General features: G+C 38.7%; 1 protein-coding gene across 3 annotated transcripts in view; it reads left to right on the top strand.

Annotated features, from left to right (window-relative positions):
• NFATC3 (nuclear factor of activated T cells 3) overlaps nt 1-18,968 on the top strand; it is a 137,920-nt gene that overhangs the window by 75,413 nt on the left and 43,539 nt on the right. For all 3 annotated transcript variants that reach the window (XM_047834892.1, XM_047834893.1, XM_047834894.1), the window contains exons 5-8: nt 5,834-6,006; nt 10,320-10,460; nt 17,219-17,274; nt 18,291-18,417. In XM_047834892.1, coding sequence (XP_047690848.1) covers nt 5,834-6,006; nt 10,320-10,460; nt 17,219-17,274; nt 18,291-18,417 — 497 coding nt within the window. The remainder of the gene's footprint in view (nt 1-5,833; nt 6,007-10,319; nt 10,461-17,218; nt 17,275-18,290; nt 18,418-18,968) is intronic.

Below are 18,968 nucleotides of genomic sequence, written 5' to 3'. Positions count from 1 at the left end.
TCTCCAGGCTTACTTGTTTGACTCCTTTCCAAACAAAATGAGGTGGCTAGCTTCTGAATGAGAATGCTTTAGAGTTTTGTTCAGGTTAGGATTATATGTCACACAAGGAATGCAGTGGCTTAAACAGTCGACGTTTAGTTTGTTATTCCATAAAAGAAATGTACAAATAGGCATTTTTAGGGCTAGCACAGGAACTCCATAAGTCATTGGGGCCCCAAACTCTGTTTTTCTTCTTTTCTGGTCTTTTTTTTTTTTTTCCCAATTAAAAAAAATATTTTTTTTGAGAGAAAGCAAGTGGGGGACGGGCAGAGAGAGAGAGGGTCTGGACAGAGGATCTGATCTGAAGCAGGCTCTGTGCGGACAGCAGAGAGCTTGAGGCGGGACTGGAATTCATGAACCATGAGATCATGGCCTGAGCTGAAGTCAGACACTTAACTGACTGAGCCACCCAGGTGCCCCTCTTTGTGTGTGTGTGTGTGTGTGTGTGTGTGTGTGTGTGTGTGTGTGTGTGTACATTTTGAGAGAGATCAAAAGTGTGTGCACATGTGGGCAGGGGAGGGGCAGATAGAGAAGGAGAGAGAGAATCCCAAGCAGTCTGTGCATTGTTGGCACAGAGCGTGATGTGAGGCTCGATCTCATGAACCTTGAGATCATGACCTGAGCCAAAATCAAGAGTTGGACACTTCAGCCGAATGAGCCACTCGTGTGCCCCCTCTGCTATTCTTTTTTTTTCTTTTTTTAATGTTTATTTTTGAGAGAGAGAGACAGAGACAGAGACAGAGACAGAGAGTGGAGGGGTGGGGGCAGAGAGAGAAGGAGACACAGAATCTAAAGGAGGTTCCAGGCTCTGAGCTGTCAGCACAGAGCCCAACGCGGGGCTCAAACTCATAGACCTCGAGATCATGACCTGAGCTGAAGTCAGGCACTCAACCGACTGAGCCACCCAGGTGCCCCCCGCCCCCTTGCTATTCTTAACTTGTGATTTCTGTCCTCAAGATTGTCTCATGTTACAAAATGGCTGCTGGAACTCGAACCATCACAACCATAGTCCCAGAAGGAATAAGGAAAAAGGGCTAAAGAAAACTTCCATCTGAGTTAGCCTCTTTATTTTACTGTGTTGTATTTGTTTATATATATTTTAAAAGTAATAAGCTCTCTGCCCATTGTAGGGCTTGAACTCACAACCCTAAGATCAAGAGTCACATCCTCTACCAACTGAACCAGTCAGGTGACACAAGTTAGTCTGTCTAATCTGTCTTTATCAAGAGGCTTGTTACAGAAACCTATCTAGCATATCTTATTGTTCATCCTTGTAAATAAGGAAGGTCTGGGATTGTTTTGTTTTGTTTTTACCTGAGCACATTGCTACCTCTAATGATACAGGGATCTATTACTAAGAAAGAAGGGGGAAATAGATATTTATTTAGTAGGCAACTGTTAATCCCGTCACAACTAGGTATTTGAAACTTATAGTGAGGTTTATTACAGAAATTGTTTCAAACTACCTTTCTTAAAATGGCAGTAACATCTGTCCCAGGCTATTCCAAGAACAGTTATATAAAATTAGATTTTGGTCTCTAGATCTCTTCCTTTAAATTTATACTTAAATAACTTTTTTAGGTAAACTGAATATTGTGATAAAATTATATTATTATAAGAATTGCCTTAAGAACTTACCTTGTTACCTACTTATTACTGGGAAAGACAAGTTAATCTTGTGATAAAAACCTTATTTTTACCTGCTTTGTTCAAATGGGCAGTACAGGAGAACCCAACCCAATAAGTCATCACACAGGGGCTACTACAGAGTTCTTTTAAGGCAAAGCAGATAGCTAGCTGATGCTCTCTACTCTTTTTTTTTTTTTTTTAAGATTATTTATTTATTTTTGAGAGAGAGCCCAGGGGAGGGGCAGAGAGAGAAGGAGAGAGAGAATCCCAAGCAGGCCCACAAACTGTCAGTGAGCCCAGTGCGGGGCTCGAACTCAGGAGCCATGAGATCATGACCTGAGCTAAAGTCAAGAGTTGGATGCTTAACTGAGCCGTGATGATCTCTACTCTTTTTTTTTTCTTTTAATGTTTATTTTTGAGAAAGGGGGAGGGGGGATGAATGGGGGAGGGGCAGAGACAGAGACAGAGAAGGAGACACAGAATCTGAAGCAGGCTCCAGCCTCTGAGCTGTCAGCATTGCAGGGCTTGATCTCACAAACTGTGAGATCATGACCTGAGCTCAAGTTGGTCGCTCAACCAACTGAGCCACCCAGGCGCCCCAGTAGTCTCTACTCTTAAAATTTCTGTGTTCTCTGATACAGAAAGAACTTTGGAATCTCATTTCCCACTTGAGCAAAGCTCTTTCTTGAAGAGAACAGTGATCTGCCTCCAGGCATCCATTTGACCCATTTTCTTTTCTTTTCTTTTCTTTTCTTTTCTTTTCTTTTCTTTTCTTTTCTTTTCTTTTTTCTTTTCTTTTCTTTTCTTTTCTTTTCTTTAATTTTCTTTTCTTTAATTTTCTTTTCTTTCTTTCTTTCTTTCTTTCTTTCTTTCTTTCTTTCTTTCTTTCTTTCTTTCAGTTTATTTATTTGGAGTGAGGCAGGGAGAGAGAGAGAGAACACACATAAATGAGGGAGGAGCAGGGAGGGAGAGCAAGAATCCTAAGTAGGCTCTGCACTGTCAACATGGAGCCCAGTATGGAGCTCAAACTCATGAACCATGAGATCATGACCTGAACCAAAGTTTGACGCTTAATGGCCCCTTGACCCATTTTCAAATAAGTGAGGTAGCCAACCATTGAATGAGAAATGCATGCATGTAGGTTTCTTTTACTCTAAGATCTTACTTTTTCCTCTAGAATCAAAAGCATAGGAATATACTGGGGTGCCTGGGTGGCTCAGTCAGTTAAGCGTCCAACTTTGGCTCAGGTCATGATCTCATGGTTCGTGGGTTCAAGCCCTGAGTCAGGCTCTGTGCTGACAGCTCAGAGAGCCTGGAGCCTACTTCAGATTCTTTGTCTCCCTTTCTCTCTGCCCCTTCCTTCTCATGCTCTGTCTCTCTCAAATATAAATAAACATTAAAAAAAAGCATATGAATATACAGGTAGCTGCAGAGGGAAATTTAAAACTCAGTTTTGAATCATCTTTTTCTAAGAACTCATAAAATTGATCCCTAGGAGATGGTTTATAGGCCACGTTTCCATTCATTCTTCTGGGTGTTCAAAGCACTAGACTTGAATCAAGTTAAATTTAAATAGAAAATCACCAGAAGCTTCTTATACTTCTTAACTTTGTTTGAAGGATAGAATAAGAAATATCCATATGAATAACTCTTCATAATGTGAAAAACCACTATTAAAGATATTATCTCTTGGTCATTACACACACACACACACACACACACACACACACACACACACACACAGAGAGAGAGAGAGAGAGAGAGAGAGAGAGAGAGAGAATCTTTTCAAGTTAAAGGGAAAAGGCTGATGACATGGTAGATTTTGCTTTACCAGACAAGGAGAGACCTGTAAACTTTATCACATTTCCTTTTTGCCTTGGCTGCTGGGAAGTTCGGTCAAGTTCAGGTATAGTAATTTGTATACCCCTAGATTTGGAACATATTTATTTCCTGTTGCTTCTATTTAATTTTTTTTTATGTTTTTCCTTGACCTTATTTGTATTTATGTTGTAAAATGCCTCATCCTTTTAAAAGTGATGTATAAATCAGTGAATTCAATTAAAAAGAGTACATGAGTTTGTAAGATTTTCAAGAAATTGGGAAAGCTTCACATACCAAATAAGGTGAAAAAATAAAAATAGTAGGATCTGAACATATCTACCTTCTCCTTTTCTCATCTATTAGCACATGAAATAGGTTGTAGTCAGAATTCATGTCCCTTGCCCAACCAGTTCTGGCATATACTGCCTACCTGGATAAATCCAGAAAGGACAAAGCTGCAGAAATATCATTGTTTCTAGTTAACAAACACAGCTACTGCTCTCATTCCACCCAGCTTAGAGACACACACACCTGAAGTTTTTCTGGCCATTCAGTATGGATTCCAGTATTTACTGCCTTATCCTACTCGTAACTCCTCCCTGTTTTTAAAACTGGATGAAAACGGATGTGGCATTATTATACTCTGATCTAAAATATACTCGTACTTAAAAAAATAAATAAAATATAGTTGTATCTGTAAACAGAATTAATAGTGATTTATTCCTACATGTGTAGTTTTCTTGTTGGTCTGGTCTTATCTTTTCTTGAAATTCATAGGCAGAGCTTTAAGATCGTCATTTCTGATACTCTTCTTCTAACTCTTCTCTTAGAAACTTAGCTCTCTGCTAAAATACCTTCCCTCTCAGCACCTGGCTGGCTCCTCAGTAGAGCACATGACTCTTGATTTTGAGGCCATGAATTTGAGCTCCATGTCCGGGGTAGAGTTTACTTAAATAAAATAAAATACTTTCCTCAAAACTCAATAAAATGGATGATCTCTGGCATTTCCCCCTAAAGGCTCATTGGCATGTTAGCATGAATAATCACTACTTGATACAATTTGATCAGTACTGCTTTGAGCTAAAGTGCAATTGTTCAATATTAATTAAGTATAATTCATTATCCATAAATGACAAATACTTTCAAGAGTGTTTTCCTTTTTTGGAAATTTCTTCTCCTGTGTCTTTCTGAAGGTGAAAATATTCACCCTTTGGGATTCTTTCTTGTGCTTTACTGGTTCTTAACTTGATAACCTAGTTTTCTAACACATATTTTCCTTTACAGCAACTTCTGTGGCCTCTGGACAGTTGAGCACTAGAGTTGGGACTATTGGTAGATAAGGCAAAGGGATGGATGACAAGTAATACCACAAGGGAGAGTAAACTTTAGGATGTTGATTGCTAGTTTTCCATTTGCTTTATTCTTTCAATATGTGAATAACAAACACATGTTGTAGGTACTGTTTCCTACCCTGATTGTGTGTTAAGCAGCCATACAAGTAATGCATTTTGAAGATAATGAAAAGTTAGACCCTAAATGCCGAAACTTTAATCTTATATGTGTATTCTTTAAAAATAAAAGAATCTTAGCCTGATGGATTGTTTTTACTAATAAACCTATCACTAGAAAAGTCTAAATATGCTATTAATGACTGATTTAGAGTCCTACAGGTTAATCTTTTCTGGCTTAGTTGCTTACATAGAATTAAGGTCTTTTTACTTTGTATTACTTATCTAGTTCTGTAAAAGCACTCCAAAATTTAGTGGCTCAAAGTAATAACTGTTCATTATTTTCATGATTCTTAGGGTTGGCTGCACTCAGCTGGTCTATTCATGTGGTATCAGCTGAGATCACTCATGCACCTAAATTCAGCTGGGAGCTCAGCTGGATTTGGAACATACAAGCTGTCTGGGGTGACTGGAGTAGTTGAGGATTGGCTTGGCCTTTCTCTCCAGCTTCCTGGATGGACTTCATGGTGGCTCAGGGCTCCAAGAGAGCAAAAGAGGCTTAATGTTGGGCTCATAACTTACACTGCATCACTTGGTTACATTCTGTTTGTCAAATCATAAGGCCAGCTTTCACCTCTTAATGGGAAAAGTGGCATGCAGGTGCAAGAATGGGGAATAATTGACAGCCATCTTTTTAGACAATCTACCATACTTACCATTATTACACTTTTGTCATTCAAAACATTTTTAATCTCAGAATTGAAATAGCAATCATACATCTTGCTTTTTGGACCTTATTTTAGGTAGTGATAGTTCTTCCCTGCCACGTTTAGCTAAGTTGTTGGGAACCATTAAATATCAGTAAGCAAATAAAATGTGTATATTTTTCTCCCTAGTATTGACTGTGCAGGTATTTTGAAACTCCGCAATTCAGATATAGAACTTCGAAAAGGAGAAACTGATATTGGCAGAAAGAATACTAGAGTACGACTTGTATTCCGTGTGCACATCCCACAGCCCAATGGAAAAGTCCTTTCTCTTCAGACAGCTTCCATACCTGTTGAGTGCTGTAAGTGAGCTTGTGATGATGTTTTCAAATTTTGTTTATAATAGGCAATTTCCTATTTTGCTTTTAATGTAATATTTGGATTAAAAGTATAAACTGAGGCACAGAGTCTGGATAGCTGATGAGATTTTCTTGTATGGAAATAAGCTATGTGTTTAGGTGGGAGGAATACAGATCTTGGAGTTAGAAAATGGGTTCTCATTATAATTTGGCCATAGGTTGTGTGGGACTATAAACACATTCTCTTGACCACAGGTTTTTGTTTTTGTTTTTTTGATGTTTATTTTTGAGAGGGGGGTGGAGGGCCAGAGAGAGTGGGGGACAGAGGATCCAAAGTGGGCTCTGTGCTGACAGCAGAGAGCGTGATGTGGGTCTGAGTATGAGCCCTGAGATCATGACCTCAGGGCTAAGGTTAAGTTGGATACTTAACCAACTGAGCCACCTAGGGGCCCCATTGACCACAGTTTTTTTTTAACCTATAAATGAGGAAGGTGGGCTTGATGACACCTGAGGACAAAATGAAGCTATGATTAAGTATCCCTTGGTCACCTTTGTTTCATTAAAACATGAGCCGCCTTGTTGGAAGATGCCTATCTCTGCAAGCTGACACCTCAGCTAAATAAAGACTTAAAGGATTTTTTTTTTTTAAACCATTAACCTGTTTACAACATCAGATTGAGAAAGTGAATGCTTTTTTCCCCTGATTTACAAAGGCAAGAAATGAGAACAGGCCCTAGAACATGTACCTACTTACACCCTGGAGAACTGTGGGCCTCTGGTAGGTTAGCTGGTAGTACTATAGTATTGAAACTGCTGTTTAGATGTTTAGGGCATAGACTTATAAGTGTTCCAATTCATGTCTTAATTTTGTGTTGGAGGAAACTGAGGCACAAGTGTCTGAAGTACTCCTGCAAGCTTATTGGCTTGTTAGTGACAGAACTGTGCTTAGAACACAGGTTTTCTTAGTACTCTTTCAATTATACCATGTTGTTTCTGTTAAACACGTGCATCTTTATTTGGGATCAAACCTACTGTAGTACCTTTCTGTGCCTCCTTTTGCTATTTATGAAATTGAACTATTACTTTATTATTTCACAGTTAACTGAGAAATCACTGAGTAAATACATAGTAATAGAATTCACTATAGAAATAGTTTTGTATTTTTAACAGACAATACAGGTACTTACTAAAATTCAAAAAGAATATAGAGTGAAAAGCAAATTTCCAGGTCAACTATTTCCCTTATTAGAAGCAGCTATTGGGGGGTGCCTGGGTGGCTCATTCAGTTAAGCATCCTACTTTGGCTCAGGTCATGATCTCACAGTTGGTGGGTTTGAGCCCCGTGTCCGGCTCTGTGCTGACTGCTCAGGGCCTGGAGCCTGCTTTGGATTCTGTGTCTCCCTCTCTGTCTGCCCGTCCCGTGCTCACGTGCGTGCTCTCTCTGTCTCTCTCTCAAAAATAAATGTTGAAAAAAAATTTATAAGCAGCTGTCACTGCCAGCGTTTTTATTTTCCTGCCAGACTTTTCTATGCCCATATAAGCATATATGCCTCTATTTTTTAGCAAAGTTCATTTAGATAATTTTTCAATTGTTTTGTTTATTTTTGAGAGTGGGGACGGGCAGAGAGAGAAGGGGACAGAGAATCTGAAATGGGCTCTACGCTGACAGCAGAAAACCCGATGTAGGGCTCAAACTCACAAACCATGAGATCATGACCTGAGCAGAGTGGAAAGCTTAACAGACTGAGCCACCCAGGTGCCCCAGAGTTAATTTAAGTAATTTAAGTTAATAGAGTAGTTTGAGTTTTTGAGATGAAGTTATTCTAAAATGATTTTCTATTTTTTCTTTTAGTTTATTAAATTAATATGTGATTATTGTTGAGAATATAGAAACACAGAATGGAAAAAGAAGAAATGCAGAATGGTACAAGGAATGATAGCAAAATCTTTTGTAATCACTACCCTGTGGTGTAGTCACTATTAACCTTTCTTTGGATTTTCTTTCTTTTTTCTTTTATTGTTTATATGTATACACACACACACACACACACATATATATGAAGTATCTTCATATATATGAAGGGGAGTGGCAAAGAGAGAGGGAGACACAGAATCCAAAGCAGGCTCTAGGCTCTGAGCTGTCAGCACAGAGCCTAATGTGGGTCTTGAACCCACAGACTGAGATCGTGACCTGAGCTGAAGTTGGACACCTAACCGACTGAGCCACCCAGGCTCCCCTGGTGAACACAGTTTTGCTGTTACTTTGAATGTGCCCATGATGGCTAGTTTCCACCATAAATATCTAAAACATGAATTAATGTATTTCCTAGGCCAGCCAGTGCCAGTGCTTGTCTTCATGCCCCTTCTCTGTGAGTCATTTGGAACATAAGTAGGGACATAAGTATTTTCTGAGATCTAGGTTGGTGCTTGATACTTTCCAAGTGATAGTGGTCCTGAATCCCAGACCCATGTCCTATGAAAGGGTCTATTTTAGCTTTCTCTTTTTTTCATTTTTGTTTATTTTGAGAGAGAGAGAGTGAGAGAGCGCAAATGCGTGTGTGCAAGAGGGGGGTGGGCAGAGAGAGAAGGAGAGAGGGAATCCCAAGCAGATTTCACATTGTCATCGCAGAGCCCGATGCTGGGCTTGAACTCACAAACCATGAGATCATGACCTGAGTTGAAACCAAGAGTTGGACACTTACCTGAGGGAGCCACCCAGGTGCCCCTAGCATTCTCTTTGAATAGAGCATAGATCCCAATTTAAATACATTTTGTGGCTTGGTTTTAAATAGTTGGGAGAAACAAGAGCCACAGTGAACTGAGAATGTGTGCTTCCTAAAGGCATTCAAGTTTAAATTTCTTTAAAATGTTGTTCTAGTCAAACAAAACAGCTGACCCTCAGAGCTACCAGTTTTCCACCCAGGAAGTAGAAAAGTAGACCTATTTTCCAACTGTGAAGAAGAGAGCATAATCCACACTTTTTTTGTTTTAATTCAGAGAAAAACCTAACTATCTAGGCATTTGCAAGAAACCCCTAGAGGACCTAAGCCCTCAAAAGAATTGTAATGTGTAGCTTAAAGCTTAAGCAGTTAAAAAAAAAAGAAATAAAGAAAGAGAATCCAGAAATAGGATCTCCACAAAATATAACAACTTGGAATCAGGCAATATCAGAGAAAGGTGGCACCAAGGGTACTGTTTATAAAAGTTGATAATTTAAAGTTTTTTTTTTTTTTTTCAACGTTTATTTATTTTTGGGACAGAGAGAGACAGAGCATGAACGGGGGAGGGGCAGAGAGAGAGGGAGACTCAGAATAGGAAACAGGCTCCAGGCTCTGAGCCATCAGCCCAGAGCCTGACGCGGGGCTCGAACTCACAGACCGCGAGATCGTGACCTGGCTGAAGTCGGACGCTTAACCGACTGCGCCACCCAGGCGCCCCTAAAAGTTGATAATTTAAAGAATGGCTCTGAGGCATTAAAAATTATGTTCACATACCCTAGAAGGAAAAGTGCAGTGCACTGTGGAAACGTTTACTTCCATTTTTAAAAATTTAGTGTGTACTTCATGTATGCTTCAGTTATTTAGTTATTTGGAAAATTGTCCAGAATGGCATCTTGTTGTCTTGGTGATGATCTAGATATTTTCTTTCTTTTTTATTTAAGAGGATTAAAAAAACATGATTTTTATTTTTGAGAGAGAAAGAGCACATGCACTCACATGTGGGAGGGGTTGGGGCAGAGGGAGGGGGAGAGAGCTCGATCCCACAACTGACCGTGAGATCATGATCTGAGCTGACATCAAAAGTTGGATGCTTAACTGACTGAGCCACTCAGGCACCCCTGACCTGGATATTTTCTTGATGAAAGAGCTAATTCGTGTTTATCCTTCAGAAACTTGTCTTTTAATTGTATGCAGTATAATTACATATGTTTGGATTAATTTGCTTTTTATAGTTATATTAAATTCATCAATTTTAACAGTTGTAGGGAAGAAATACATTGAAGACTTAAGCTAAAAAGAGGAAAGTGGGTGCAGTTAATGTTTTGGAGTCAATATGAAGTTGCAAGCATTGATTAATTTTTCCTCATTGGTTTCTTTACAGTTGTAAGAAAATTATTTAGAAATCACAAATCTAATAAGTCTTATTTTCTAAATAATGTGGTTATTTTAGTGGATTTTGTTACCGTTGTCTTGAATTTTCAAAGCCCAGAGTTTGCTTCTATTTTCATTGTATAGCTTGAATTTGTCATTTACATATGAAAGATTGTAAACTAATATTTTGTTTCTTCTCAACTCCTAAAAAAAAAAAACAAACAGCTCAGCGGTCTGCTCAAGAACTTCCTCATATTGAGAAGTATAGTATCAACAGTTGTTCTGTAAATGGAGGTCATGAAATGATTGTGACTGGATCTAATTTTCTTCCAGAATCCAAAATCATTTTTCTTGAGAAAGGACAAGGTAATAACATAAGATTTGAGTTGATTGGCTTCAAAATAAGGGGCAAAATGAGTAAAATGAATTATTCCCATGTTTCATGGACGAAAACAAAAGTTTTTCTAAAGCTACAAACATCATTTACACAGATTTTTTGATAAGCCGTATATTTCTTAAATTTTCCATATAAATGTTAAATTCTCATTAAGGGTATCTCAAAAGTAGAAGAATCCCCAGTATTTCTACTCATATATATATATATATATATATATATATATATATATATTCAAGAGAATTGATGATGTGTTGCACAGAAAACTTACAGCGACATTATTCATAACAGCCCAAAACTGGAAACAACCCAAACAATCATCAATTGTTATATGGCTAAACAAAATGGGGATGTCCATACAATGGGATATTATTCAACCATAAAAAAGAATAAAGTACTGATTCATAACACAACATGAATGAACCTTGAAAACATGCTAAGTGAAAGGATTCAGCACACAACATCCAAAATCAGCAATCCATAGAGACAAAGTAGATTAGTGGTTGCCCGGGGTTGGAGGGAGGGATCAGTGGAGAGTGACTGCTGATGGGCACAGGGTTTCTAGAATTAGATGATGGTGGTGGTTGTACAGTTCTGTGAATATACTGAAAACTTCTTGATTATATAATTTAAAAGGGTGAATTTTATGTATTTTATATATAAATATATAAATTATATCTTCATTTTTGTAAGTGTAGAAGAATCCTATGTCTTTCAGGGTGTTTAAAACCTTTCTGAGCGTATTTAAAACATTTTTTCATCTATTATTCCTTCTCATTTTTTAAGCATTTTAAAAATTGTGAAATACCTTTTTATGAGAATAATATAAGAGATACCCACACACGTGACGCCCAGTTGAAGAAGTAAGACATTTATCTCTGAAAGGCCTTTTGATGTCCCTTCCCAAATGGATCCCACTCCTAAATCAATCCATGCTTTTCTTTATAGTTTTATGCGTTTTCTCTGGTTTTGGGCTATGTATATAACATTTCATGTATTCTTCTGAAAATTGCTTTTTTTTGGAAGTCAACATTAATGTTTTAAGATCGATCCACGTAACAGAAGATCATTCACTTTTACTACTATATAGCTTCACTGTATGAACGTGCTACAATTTATTATCTGTTCTCCTACTGGACTTTTGGGCTGTGTCTAGTTTTTGGCACTACCAAACAATAGCCAATAGTGTGGCCATGAACATTTTGGTTCTTATCACCTGGTAGACATAGGTAAGAATGTCATAATTTTTAAATTTTGTTAATCTGGTAGATGTAAAATGTATCTTGAACTTTGGATTTGAATTTTCCTGATCTTATTGAGGTGATTATTAGTCATTCATGTTTCCTTTTTTGTGTAATGTCTTTATGTTTTTGTCCACTTTATCCCTTTGAATCAGTTTTCATTTTCTTACTACCTTATAGTATTCTTTATGTATTCTGGATGTCAAATCAAGTTGGGAAAGTGCCTCATTTTTTCCCACTTACCAAGTGTGTGCCCTGTAATTTCACCTTCCTTTGAACATGTGGCTGAGCTCATCTCTGAAACCTTCTGGGCTGGGGTCTTTGTGGTACTATTAATTTCTGATATAATTCTTTTCAGAGGTATGGGACCATTTAAGTAGGTATGGGCCATTTCATAGGTATGGGACCATTTCTTCTTGAGTTAATTTTCATGATTTTTATTTTTCCAGGTAAATAGAAAAACACACTCTGTGTTTTTCCTTTACTCTCACAGTGTTACCACACTCAAAACACTTCTGACACCAGATGTGTGGGTTTACCATATATCAGCTGATTCTTTGATATGAGCTGGGTTGGGTGTTCTGAATGAGGTCAGTTCTGACACTAACTGGAGTGCCACAAGTTAAGGGCTCAGTCCCTTAAGACTGCCTGCCACTTGAAATGACAGTCAAAAGTAGTAGATGCCCAGGTACGTACTTCTGTCTGGCTTGGCTACAGATCAGAGGCTCCCATGACTCACTTCTTGGTTTTGATCATTTGGTAGAGCGGCTCACAGAACTGAGGGAAACACTTAGGTACCATTACCAGTTTGTTACATAATAGAGGATATCAGAGGGTACAGATGAACATCCAGATGAAAGAGACACATGGAATAAGGTATGTGGGAAGGGGGTGTGAAGCGTCTGTGTCCTCTATAGACATTGCCCCTGTCCCAGCCACCTCCATGTGTTCAGCAACCCAAAAGCTCCTTGAACTCTACTGCCTTTGGAATTTTCATGGAGGCTTCACACAGGTTTGATTGACTATTCCATTTCCAGCCCCTCTTCCTTCTCTGGAGAATAGGGGTAGAACTGAAAGTCTTTCTAGTGACCAGCCTCCATCCAGGAGCCTACTAAGAATCACCTCCTTAGAATAAAAGATAGTCTTATCACAGGAAATTCCAAGGGATTTAGGACTTCTGTGTGTCATAACTGGGGTCAAAGACCAAGTATAAAAACAAAAGGTACTCCTAGTGTTCTTCTTACCACTTGGAAATTACAAGAATTTTAGGAGCTTTATACCAGGAGCCAGAGGCAGAGATCAATATATATTTTCCCTATTATGTCACACTAGGATTTTATTTATTTCACCCAAGTTCTCAAATTTGTTGACATTTATTCGCTTATAATACTCTATTTCTGCATTTGAATTATGTCCCCTCCCTTTTTATAGAGGGAGCAAGCGCACATGTGGGCAGGAGAGAGGGGGAGAGGCAGAGAGGGAGAGAGAGAGAAACAGTCCCAAGCAGTCTCCTTGCTGTCAGCGTGGAACCTGACCTGGGGCTTGATCACGACCCTAGGATCATGACCTGAGCTGAAATCAACTGTTGGGTGCTCAACTGACTGAACCACCAGGCACCCCTGGAATTATATCCCTTTTAAAAAATTTATTCCTGCTATTATTTATTTGTACCATCTCTGGTTTTTTAGTCAGTGTTTCCATAGTACTTTGGCTTTATTGGTCCTTTAAGTTGTGTATTTGTTTTCTGTTTCCAAGTGTCTGTATTTTTTTTCTTTTCACTTTTTTTTCTTTTCTTTTCTTTTCTTTTTTTTTAATGTATTTATTTTTGGAGAGAGAGCATGAGCTGGGGGAGGGGCAGAGAGAGGGAGACCCAGAATCTGAAGCAGGCTCCAGGCTCCAGGCTCCAAGTTGTCAGCACAGAGTCCCACGCCGGGCTCAAACTCACAAACTATGAGATCATGACTTGAGCTGAAGTTGGACGCTTAACCGACTGAGCCACCCAGGCGCCCCAATATGTTTCTTTTTTTTTTTTTTTTTTTTTTTGGTTTGTTTGTTTTTATTTATTTTTGAGACAGAGAGAGACAGAGCAGGGGAGGGGCAGAGAAAGAGGGAGACACAGAATCAGAAGCAGGCTCCAGGCTCTGAGCTGTCAGCACAGAGCCCGACGCACGGCTCGAACTCACGGTCTGTGAGACCATGACCTGAGCTGAAGTCGGACACCCAACCGACTGAGCCACCCAGGTGCCCCTGTTTCTTTTTCTTAAATGGTAATCTCATTTGTTTTTTATCCTTTTGAAACTTACAGATTTAAGGCTATACGTTGCTTTCATTGCCTATCTCTTATGATTTTATTACCTCTTTTTTCACCGAATACATTTTCTTGGAGTTTAGTAAGTTTAAATCTTTTCATACTAAACCATTTCCTTTCCCTTGACTCTGTCAACCTCATAAACTGTTGTTTTATTTTGTTTTCATTTATCATCCAGCCTCTCAAGTAATCTGTCAACTACCATCTGCCATTTCCTTACCTGCTATGTACTCTTTTGACTTCCATTATATTGAAATCATAACCTAAAAATTTGACACTCAGCTACCCACCCTCCTCCTTGACATTCTTTTCTTTCTTGACCTTTGTGTGATTGTACTCACCTGGTTTTTGGCGCATTTTTAAATGTCTCCACTGTTTTTTTTTTTTTTTTTAATCAATTTTTCTGGCCCTTAAAAATAGATGTTTCCCAAGGTTCTGTGGTTCAGCTTTCTTTTCATTCCCTCATTCTAGGAAATTTCATCAGCTGGTCAAATCTTTGTCTATAACTACATTATTTCTTTCAAACTTCTGACATGTGTTTCATTCTTTTGTTTTTGTTTTTTGTTTGTTTTAAATAGGCTCCATGCCCAATGTGGGGCTTGAATTTACAAACCTGAGATTAAGAGTCGCATGCTCTACCAACTGAACCAGCTAGAAACCCCCTAACACGCACTTTAAAGTACCCACTGAGGGACGCCTGGGTGGCTCAATTGGTTAAGCGTCTGACATCAGCTCAGGTCATAATCTCATGAGATTTACATCGGGTTCTCTGCTGTCAGTGCAGAGCCCGCTTCATATCCTCTGTCCCCCTCTCTCTACACTTACCCTCCCTCTCAAATAAACAAACATTAAAAAAAATTCATTTGTGCCTGAATATAATAAATATGTATGTATATAATGCAGTTTCATTATAGAATACATTTAACTAGAGCTTTACCTTTAAGAACTTTTGACTTAATACAATTACTGGTTTCAGATGAGATTGCAGTTTGTGACTGTGTAACTCCCATTCTGAAAGCACCTTTAGTAATCTCTTCATATTTTAGGTCCCTTCATGTGGCATTTAGGTCACAATCTGTTGCCTTTCTTTTCAGCCTCATTTCTTATTTTTCCCTACCTCATACTTTTTACTCCATCAACACAGCTGCTTATGGTTTCCTCTGTCGTGTAGTTTCTTGCCATCTTGGCTTTGCTTGTGCTGTTAGGCCTAAACCAACCTTCCACCCATATCACTTGAGTTCTGCCTTCTTTTTCAACCTCAGTTCAAGAACTCAGGAAGCCTTCCTTGTCTCTTATCCTTATGCCAAAAGTAGGGTAAGGACCCTGAACTCTGTCTTCTTGGCATATCTAGAGTACACCTTTATTAGTCATTGAAACCACCACGATTTATTATGATGAACTGTTTTTATTTGCCTTTCATAGACTGAAGGTAAGAGTATCTTATCTTCACTATCTCAGTAACCCAAAGTGCCTGGCATGTCAGGACCCAACAAACGATTGTTGAACTAAGCTGTATTTCTTTGTAGACATAGCATTTATCTCTAGTGTCTGTTATACACAGGGTTAGCTATTATCTATTTATTGGACTGAAAAATGAGAGTCACAATTTAGAAGGCATTGGATTGAGTCTTTTCTGATGTTTTCGCAGACCAGATGAAGAAGTCCTGCAAGCTGTGAAGATACTTATATGGGTTTAGTCAATGGGCAGATGCTCATGACTTAAAAAGAATGCTTTAGAGTACTGAACATCAGACTGGAGTAAGAGCTATAGTAGCAGTTGGGGTTCTCCCCAGGTGACAATTCACTTGGGATGAAGAGACAGAAAATGTGCTGGCCAGATCTTTAGGTGACACAAATCTGGAAAGCCTAGCAAATATATTCAAAGACTGTCAGTAAAAAGATCCTGGCAAACCAAGTCTTGTAGGGAGAAGTTAACCTAAGAAGGGTTGGGGGAAAAACCAGGTAAATGCAGCATGGGAGTTTGAACTTGGCAGTAGGAAGTGTAGTAGACTGAGGGAATCTTGCTGACCACACACTAAGTGTAAGGCAGCATGGTGCAGCTACCCCAAAACTTTTTTTTTAATGTTTTTATATTTGAGAGAGAGCAAGTGGGGAGGGGCATAGAGAGAGGGGGACAGAGGATCTAAAGTGGGCTCTGTGCTGACAGCAGAGAACCCGATGCAAGGCCTGAACTCACGAACGGCGAGATCATGACCTGAACTGAAGTCCATGCTCAACTGACTGAGCCACCCAGGCACACCTACCCCAGAAAACTTTTATTAACAGACTCAGCATCTTCACATAAAGTGGAAATAAGAGCCTTAGTCACTCTGTACCATGCTGTGTCATTTCCCACCTGGGCTATTCAGTTCTGGGCTTGATGCATTTGGAGAGAGATGTTCACACTGGAGGGGTGTTCATAGAAGAGTGGGCAGGAAGGCTAAATATTGTGTAAGATGTAAATGCAGAACTGGGGGTGTTAATCAGTAGAAGGAGACATGTAAACATAGCTGGGCTTTTTTTTTCTTTTTTTTTTTTTTGAGAGTGTGCGTGTGAGTTGGGGTAGAGAGAGAAGGGAACAGAGGATCGTAAGCAGGCTCTGTGTTGACAACAGCAAGCCTGATGTGGGGCTCGAACTCATGAACCCTGAGATCATGACCTGAGCCAAAGTTGGATGCTCAATTGACTGAGCCACCCGGGGCCCCCAAACATAGCTGTTTTTAAACATCTTAAATACTGTCTCAGAAAACCACTCAAAATATTTTGGATTGGGGGGCTGCAAAGAGTAGTTCTTAAACCAGTGGTGGGATACTGGAAGGAGGCAGATTTCATCTGTCCTGAAGGGCTTTCGAACAGCAATTGTCCAAAGATCAAATGGGTTACTTGGTGAGAGAGTGAGTTTCCCATTACCTAAGGCATACAAGCAGGAGTTGGCTACCACTTGGTGAAGGTGCTCTCAGAGGATTTTCAAACATAAATAAACTGTGAGGCCTGCTAACTAAGGCAGCCCAAAGTCTTTCTCCCCATTTTTTCTCATGGGTACACATTTTATTTTCATAATGGAAGTCATTGAGGAAAAGATTCCCTTTGCCAATAAGCTTGTGATACTAAATACATTAGATTTTGTTTATATACTTTGTGACTTGAATTACTTTTAACTGTAAATTGTTTCTTTTAATAGATGGACGACCTCAGTGGGAGGTAGAAGGGAAAATAATCCGGGAAAAATGTCAAGGGGTAAGAAATTTATTTCTTCAGAAACATTTAAGAAGCTTAGAACATTGGATAATGCTACTTTATATTATAGATGAGGAGTCTTTTATCTAATGAGTAATAGAAAAGTAAATTAGAATTTTCAGAAGTTTGGACATGAAATAGGTACTCTCCTTATTCTAAAATTAAAGTTTAGGAAAGATAAACAATTGCTGTCTTTGCCTTTTTTGTGTATAGGAAAGGAGAAATTAAAAGGTTCTTACTACTGTTATCATTAGTTTATTTCTCTGAATTCAGTGAAAAAATCAAATTCAGTAAAGCCCACATAAAATGGGAAAAAATAGGGAGAGAACAAGCCCTAAAGGGTTTGTGTCTTTAGCGCAACTTTTGCAACTTTTCAGCATTAAGCCTTCCGGGATTCAACGCTAAACACTGTGGTCTCTTCATCCTGATTGGAATGGAGACAGAATTTTTTGTGGTTTAGAGAATAACACTTTCCACAGTGCTCTCCAGAGACCTGGAGAAATTAGATTAAGGATTGCAGTTTCACTCTGCTTATGTAAAATTATTTTTATATGGAAATGAATTTTTTATATTGCTAGTTTAGAACATTCTGAATATCAAATTTAAGGTAAGAAATCTAAATTATAACACAACTGAGGAAATATTAAACCTGATTGAAAACCAGGACAGACTTCCAGTTAAGATACATAGTAACGTGTAATATTCAGTAGTGCAGAATATCTCACTACATGGTACATAATAAGACTGTTTTTATTTCTGCTCCAACTAGAAATCCAATTGGATGACTAAAAGGCAATTTCTCCTTTAATGGTTTACTTTCAAGAGTTTATCTCTGTTGAGACTAGAGTTTCATAGAGTAAATCTCCAGATGACTTACATGACCAATTGATGTGCATAATGATCTATGATGGGAGACACTGGGTAGTTAAGCCTCATGAGTTGTGCTGAGTTTAGCAGGTGCATTTCATTTTTAGTTCTGAATGTAACACAATCTTACTACTTTCCATGCTCCTTAGGCTCACATTGTCCTTGAAGTTCCTCCATATCATAACCCAGCAGTTACAGCTGCAGTGCAGGTGCACTTTTATCTTTGCAATGGCAAGAGGAAAAAAAGCCAGTCTCAACGTTTTACTTATACACCAGGTATGGGGAGTTGTGATGGTTTACCACAGAGCTTGCTTTCATAATGAATAAAAAGTTATTCAATGAAACCTGTATTAGAATGTTTACAATAGAGTACTTATAATCAATAAAAATCCTAACATATGCCTCGTCTGTAAAGTTTGTGTAGACTTTAAATATTAGATGTGATATTAGCTGTTATTTTGTAGTTATTTATTATAAGGAGATTAGAAGGTTGAATTTTGATTTTAAGTCTGTTTATCTGGAGCTACCAGAAATCCCCAGCACTACAGTAAGGGCAGGTGTTTGTGAATATGTGTGAAACTCCTTTGTGCCCTTAGCACACTGCAAGAAGGCAGTGTGTTCATCTCAAGCATTTCCAGTCAGATGAAAAATCTCTCATTAGATTTTCATTTGGCAAGTAGCAACTGTAGTATACTGTGGTCTGTGGGTTATATAAAGTCGATTCCAGAGTTTCTGGTTTTATAGATGTGCCCTAACAAAGGAGGCTGCCATACCTCTTTCTGCAGCAATTCAAATGCTGTAACTTTCCAGCTCTTGGTGGTAACACA

The sequence above is a fragment of the Prionailurus viverrinus genome, chromosome E2 (assembly GCF_022837055.1).
Source record: "Prionailurus viverrinus isolate Anna chromosome E2, UM_Priviv_1.0, whole genome shotgun sequence".
Taxonomy (NCBI): domain Eukaryota; kingdom Metazoa; phylum Chordata; class Mammalia; order Carnivora; family Felidae; genus Prionailurus; species Prionailurus viverrinus.
Note: the sequence above shows the minus strand (reverse complement) of the source record. Positions and strands in the feature narration are given on the sequence as shown.